Source organism: Penaeus vannamei, chromosome 28 (assembly GCF_042767895.1).
Source record: "Penaeus vannamei isolate JL-2024 chromosome 28, ASM4276789v1, whole genome shotgun sequence".
Lineage (NCBI taxonomy): Eukaryota > Metazoa > Arthropoda > Malacostraca > Decapoda > Penaeidae > Penaeus > Penaeus vannamei.
The window spans coordinates 21876473-21883972 of NC_091576.1; the positions used below are offsets into that span (position 1 = coordinate 21876473).

A 7500-nucleotide genomic window follows, 5' to 3' on the forward strand; every position below is an offset into this window, starting at 1 on the left:
CCACCACCACCACCTGCCTCCTCCACACTCCAAGCACCACCTCCACCTCCACCACCACCCACCTCCCCTGCCTCCCACCTCCACCACCACCTCCACCTCCACCACCCAACTCCCCTCCACCTCCACCACCACAACCTCCAACCCCACACATAACTCCACCTCCACTATCTCCATCTCCACCTCCACCTCCACCTCCACTATCTCCATCTCCACCTCCACCTCCACCTTCTTGCCTACCTCCCACAACCACCGCCCCCCACCTGCACCTGCCTCCACCTTCTACACCTCCCACCTCAACCTGCCTCACCTCCTTTCACCTCCACCTTCTACACCTCCACCACCTCCACCTCCACCAACCACCACCTCCACCACCCCCACCTCCACAACTCCCTCCACCTCCACAACCTCCACCTCCACAACCACCACCTCCACCTCATCCACCACCTCCACCTCATCCACCACCACCTCCACTTCCACCACCTCCACCTCCACCAACCTTACCTGGAGACAGTCTTAAGATGAGCTAATTAAGAGGCCGAATCAGCTGATCGCTACGCTTGGAGTGCAGGTGAGCAGATAGCGGGCAACGGTATTTCGTTTTTCTATCTGTCTCGGCCACGGAGGAGGAAGATGGAGGAAGAAGGAGAGGAGGAAGGAGGAGGAGAGGAGAAGGAGGAGATGGGAGGAGATGGAGAGGGGGAGGAAGGGGAGGGATGGGGGAGGGAGGAGAGAGGAAGGAAGGGGAGGAAAAAGGGAAAGGAAGAAGGGGGAGAGGAGAAGAGGAGGAAGGAGGAGGAAGGAAGAAAAAGGGGGGGAGATGGGAGGGGGAGGTAAAGGGAGGAAGGGAGGGAGGAGGGTGGGGAGGGATTGAGGGAGAGAGGAAGGAGGAGAAGAAGAAGAAGGAGAAGAGAAGAGGGGGTGGGGAGATAGGTGGAGAGGGAGGAGAAAGAGGAGAGGGAGGGAAAGAAGAGTGTGGAGGAGGAGAGTGGAGAGGAGAGGAGGAGGAGCAGGAGGGGGGGAGAAGGGTGGAGAGTAGGAAACACGAGAGGAAGAAGAGAGGAATAATAAGAGAATGAGGGGAGGAAAGAGGAAAGAAAGAGGAAAATTTATATAAACTTTGAAGGAAATTTAAGAAAATTTATTTAAAGTAAAGAAGAGGAAAGGGACCTGAAAATAAGTAAATAATGTGAGGAGAAGAAAATAAGACAAAAAAAGGAAAGAGAAGAGAATAAGAGGAAGGGAAAAGAAGAAAAAAGAGCAAGAGAAGTGAAGGAAAAAGAAAGAATAGGACAGGCGAATAGAGAAGCGAAAGAGAAGAGAAAAGAGAAAGGAAAGAAAAGAGAAAAAAAGAAGGAAATGAGAAAAGAGAAAGATAGAAGAGAGAGAGACAAAAAAACAAAAATGAACGGAAAATGTAGGAGATAAAAAACATGTATCTTATATACGTATGTATGCGTACATATTGGTGTGCACCTATACACCCAAGCCTCCACATTTCCTAACCCACCTATGAACGTAAATATATACACATGAACATACCCAGATCTCCAAAATCCCTACACCTTCTTCTGTTCATTTATCTGTTCAACCAAATATTAATGACCGACTTGACAGATCCAATTAAAAGAATTCACAGGTTGCTCTCCCACCTGAAGGAAGAGGGTCAACCTATCTCAAGCGATACCCGCCCTTACGTCCGAGTGAATTAGGGTGAGGATTGCGGTGCAGCCACCCGGAAATGGCCTCTCGGAGATCTGAAGGCTGTTAAAAGGAATTGTTTTGATATTGTTTTATTTTGGGATTAAAAAAAAAGTAAATAAAAAAATAAAAAATAAAGGGGGGGGGGGGTAAGGCAGGAGGAGATGATGGTGGTGAAGAGGAAGATGGCGATGAAGAAATGGAAGAAGGAATAGGGAAGGAAGGAGGAGGAGAAGAAGAGGAAGGAGAGGAGGTGGTGGAGGAGGAGAAGAAGAGGAAGGAGAGGAGGTGGTGGAGGGAGGAGGGGAGGTGGAGGAGGGTGGAGGAGGGAGGGAGGAGGGAGGGGAGGGGAGGAGGAAGGGGGAGGGGTAGGCGGAGGGAGAATTAAAAGAAGAAGAAGGAGGAGGAGGAGGGAGGGAGAAGAGAAAGAAGAAAAAAGAAGAAAGAAGAGAGGAGGAGGAGGAGGAGGAGGGAAGTAGTAGTAGAAGAAGAAGAAGAGGAAGGAAAAGAAGAAAAAGAAGAAGGAATAGAACAAGAAGAAAAAGAAGAAGAAAGAAAAGAAAAAAGGGAGGAAAACGAAGAAAACGAAGAAGGAAAAAAGAAAACGAATAGGGATAATAATGATAAGAAGAAGAAAAAAAGAAAGAGAATATTCGGAGAAATAATCTACGATTTGTCTCTCTCCCTCTCCCCCCCCCTCTCTCTCTATTTCTCTCTCCCTTTCCCTCCCTCCCTCCCCCCCTCTCTCTTTCACTCTCTCCCTCTCTCTCTCTCTCTCTCTCTTTCGCCCATTCAGTCTATCTGTCTAGCTGTTAATCTACCCATTTATCTACCATTCTTTTTTTCAATTCCTTCTTCGTCTTGCACTTTACTGTCAGTCTCTCTTTCTCCCGTCCTCCTCCTCCTCCCCCTCTCTCTCTTTCTCCTCTCCTCCTCTCTCCCCCTTTCGTTCCCCTTCCCTTCTCACTCTCTCCTCTATCTCTCGCGCCTTTATGTCCCTATCTTTCTCATTATCTCCCTCTCCCCCTCTCTCCATCCTTCTCTTCATTTCTCTCTCTCGCTCCATCTTTCACATTACCCCCCTCTCCTCCCTGCCCCCTCCCCATTATCCTACCCCCTCCCCCCTCCCCATTCTCTTACCCCCCTCCCCCCTCGCCTTAAACTACCTGTCTTATCTACCAACAGACCACAGCTGACCCACACCAGTCATTATCCCCTCTAACCTCCTACAACCCACCCAACCCACCCTCGCCCTCTCTCCCCCACCCACCACCACCCCCATTTTCAACCCACTTACCTCCCCTTCCCTCCCCCCCCTCCCCCCTCTCCTCTACGCTTCAACCCACCAACAGGTCTACTATCTTCCTTTTCCATTCCTGCCTTCCTCGACCCACCCACCCACTTGCCTCCTACCCTACTCCTTCATCCTCCACCCCATCCTCCTCCTTCACCCTCGAACCTACCCTTCTTCTATCACCCTCGAACCCACCTCCTCCTTCACCCTCGAACCTACGCTCCTCCTTCACCCTCCACCTCCAACCCACCCACTACTTTTCTTCACCCTCCAAGCCCTCTCCTCCCCCTCCATCTTTCTCCCTCCAACCCCCCTCCCCTCCCTCTCCTTCCTCCACCCTCCACCCCACCTCCTTCCTTCACCCTCCAACCCACCCCACTACCATCCCACGCCCACCTGCACACCCACCCCACCCACCACCCCCGCCACCCCCATTAAACAGGTACACCTTCTAAAGCCAATTATTCCACAGGCAACCCAACCCCATTACCACCCTCCCCTCCCCCTCCCCCCCTCCCCCTCGTCCTCCCCCTATAACCCACGCCCATAACCTGCGTCTCTCTCTCTCTGGGTTGACTGTGGGTTGTGTCTACAAGTCGCGAGTCATTTGTTGGTGTTGTTGTGAATTTGGTTATTTTTTTTGTTTTGATTTATTTTGTTTAATTACTGTTATTATTATCTATCTTTTTTGGGGGGAGGGGGTTGTGTGTTGTAGAGTGGTTATTTTCCTATTTTCTATTTATTTGTTTGTTCAATATATTTATTTATATATTCATTTATCATTCTATCTATCAATTTATTTTATTTATTTTTTTTTCTTTTTTTTTTTTTGGGGGGGAGGTGCTTGCGTGTGCTGTAATATTTTTTGTGTGTGTATGTGTTGTATATTGGATAATTTTTTTATTTGTCACATTTTTCATTATCATTATTTTCTTTTTTTAAGGGTGTGTGTGGGCTTTGGTGGAGGTAGTGGTGGGAGGGGAGGGGAGGGGAGGGGAGGGTAACAGGTGGTGTTGTAAAGGGGTAGGGAATGTGGGGTTATGTGGGGGCGGAGGTTAATGGAATGTGTGTGTGTGTGTGTGTGTGTGTGTGTGTGTGTGTGTGTATGTGTGTGTGTGTGTGTGTATACCTTTGGGAAATGCTATGTAGATATAAGGTGCATATTCCTATATGTTTTTATTTACCAATTTGATTGCCTTTTCGTGAAGATAATTCTTTAGAAAAAAAGAAATGAATTACTTTAAAAAACATGAAAAATATATATTCCATTTTTTTCTTTTCTTTCATTTATTTATTTTTATTCCAACATACAATACCCAGAAATGAAATGTATCTTTGATGATATTATCAAGCTTATCACTATATGTCCAATAACATAATGACACTGTATTGATACATCCACGCCCAACCCAAAGCTTACGATTCTCCCTCACGCCCACATTCAGCCCATTCACGCGGTCCATTCAATTCAAAATCCCCCACATTCAAAAAAAAAAAAAAAAAAAAAAAAAAAAAAAAAAAATCCCCCCCCCCCTTCAGCATAAAAGAAAAAAATCCTTTCTCTCTCCTAAGCGATCACAATTTCTCCTTTTTTAAAACCTAAATCTATCTTTTTTATATTCTAAATTACACATTTTCTATCAGGTCATCGAGTCTGATAATTATATAAGTTATATTCCTCTCTTTTTTCTTTCTTTTTTTTTTTTTTTTGGCTTAAAGGGTAATTATCACGTCAACACGCCATCCACTTTCACTAAGAATAATTCATAATTTTTTTAACGAGTTTAAAAGATAATAACAGAGAAGTAAAAAAAAGAAAAGAAAAAGAAATAGTAAAAAATAATAATAAGATAATAAGTAAAAAAAGGGATAAAAAATAGATAAAAAAATAGAAATAAGTAAATAAACAGATGAAATGATAATAATAATAATAATAAAAATGGGGAAAAATGAATAATGATAATAACAAAAGAAACAAACAAAAAAAAAAAAAACAATAACAAAAGAAGTGAAAAAATAAATAACAATAGTAACAAAGAAAATGAACAAAAATAAACTATAACAACAATAAAGAGCAACAAATAAAAATATAAACAATACAACAAGAGAAGAAACAGGAGATTGAACAGAATCGCTCATTAGGTCGATTTTCTCCCACTTTCCAAGCTCATTTGTTATTTCTTTCGGGTCATAATAATCCTATCCGTCTTCATCCACGCGGGGTTGGCAGCAGGTCTGTTCTCTCGTGGCCTTTGCATCCACATATCCACTCTTATCCACATGTCTTTGTCAGTATTTATAGAACTCTCATATCCACTCTTATCCACATGTCTATCAGTATTTATAGAACCCACATATCCACTCTCATCCACATGTCTATCAGTATTTATAGAACCCACATATCCACTCTCATCCACATGTCTATCAGTATTTATAGAACCCACATATCCACTCTCATCCACATGTCTCTGTCAGTATCTATAGAACAAGCATATCCAGTCTTATCCACATGTCTTTGTCAGTATTCATAGAACCCGCATATCCACTCGTATCAACATAACTCTGTCAGTATTTATAGAACCCACATATCCACCCATATCCACATGTCTTTTTCAGTGTTTATAGAAACCACATATCCACTCTTATCCATCTGCCTCTTTCAATGTACAAAACCCACATCCATTTATCCACTTTTATATCTACCTGCCTTTGCCAACACTACAGAACTCACATATCCACTTATCCATCTGCCTTTATCAACACGTACAGAACCCACATCCATTCATCGGCTCTCATATCCACCTGCCTGTCAACACGTACAGAAACCACATATCCACCTGCCTCTTTCAACACGTACAGAACCCACATCCGTTTATCCACTTTCATATCCACCTGCCTTTGTCAACGCGTACAGAACCCACATCCGTTTATCCACTTTTATATCCACCAGCCTTTGTCAGCACGTACAGAACCCGCATATCCACATATCTACTCTTATCCACCTGCCTCTGTCAACGAACCCAGCCTGACCACTTCTCTCACCCTTTTCAATATTCCACACGTATCCACATGACAACACAAACAGGATTATCTCGACCCTCCTCCTCCCCTCTTCCACCTCCCAATTATTCCACTTATGAAGGACATCCACTTTTATCCACCTGGTTCTGATGTGTTATAATTCTCATAATTTCCACCTGGTGACATCCACATCCTTCTCATCCACTTTTCCACATCTGTAATATCAACCTCCTTCTCTTGCCCCTCCTACACTCGCTTGTACTCTCGATCTACAGATATCCACACATATCCACCTATCTATTTTCCTCTTGTTCACCCATCTGAACACTCATATTTTCTCTCTTCCACTTACCTGATCACTCCACCCACAGATATCCACACAGATCCACATCTCTCTTCCTTCTCCACTCTCCTAAGCACTCCGTCTATAGATGACATCCACACAGATTTACCTTTTTTCCACTCATCCACCCTCCTGAGCACTCCATAGATAACAACCACATAGATCCACCTTTCTTCCTTCTCATCCACTCCACCTAAATGACACCCACACAGATCCACCTTCCTCCCCTCTCTCCTCCACCCTCCTGACCCCTCCACCCACAGATGACTAAGCCATCCCTTCCACCCACTCTACCTGCGTCATCACCCACCTGCAAATCCATCTTCTGTGACACCAAGACCCTTCTTCAAGACGTTCTTTAAAAGGACTCTGGACTCGAGAAAGGTCAACGGGTTGTTTACGTCATTCATAGAAATCCAGAGTTATCCACTTTCACCCGCAATTCGTTGTATATTTTTTGTTGTATGCTTAGAAAAATAGAGTGAAAAAGACGATTAAGAAAAGAAGAATAATGGAAAGGATGAAGAGAGAGAGAGAGAGAGGGGGAGAGGGAGGGAGGGAGGGAGGGAGGGAGGGAGGGAGGGAGGGAGAGAGAGAGAGAGAGAGAGAGAGAGAGAGAGAGAGAGAGAGAGAGAGAGAGAGAGAGAGAGACATGATGGAAAAGAAGAAAAGAAAAGGAAATGATTAAAAAGACGAAGAAAAAAAGATGGCAAAAAAAGAAGAAAATAGAAAAAAGTTGGAAAAGAAGAAGAAAAGAAAAACAAACAAACAAGATGAAAAAGAATAAAAGAAAAAGAAAAAAATGATATTAAAGACGAAGAAGAAGAGGATTATAAGGAAGAAGAAAGGAAAAAGACAATAAAATGAAACAAATAAACAAACAAACAATTTCAATACAGTGTCTCTAATTCCTCCACCCCCACGCCCCCTCCCCCCTCCCCAACCCCCCATCGACCAGAGGAGGACTAAGGAATGGCGCCCTTGGGTACGCTCCCCGGGATAGCAGCCTCTTGGCCCGAGGATCTCTCTCTTATCGCCTCAGATCAGCTGCTGCCGAAAGCCGCCTCCTTCCTGACGCTAAATGTAGACATGGTTGGGGTCAAGTTTTTTTTTCCTACAACCACCACCGTCTTTTTTTTATTCT

General features: G+C 44.3%; 1 protein-coding gene across 1 annotated transcript in view; it reads left to right on the forward strand.

Annotated features, from left to right (window-relative positions):
* Positions 1–7328: 7328 nt before the first annotated feature.
* The window catches only part of LOC138867120 (MICAL-like protein 1), a 33536-nt gene continuing 33364 nt past the window's right edge, over positions 7329–7500 (forward strand). Inside the window, exon 1 of the mRNA XM_070141579.1 lies at positions 7329–7448. Coding sequence (XP_069997680.1) covers positions 7329–7448 — 120 coding nt within the window. The remainder of the gene's footprint in view (positions 7449–7500) is intronic.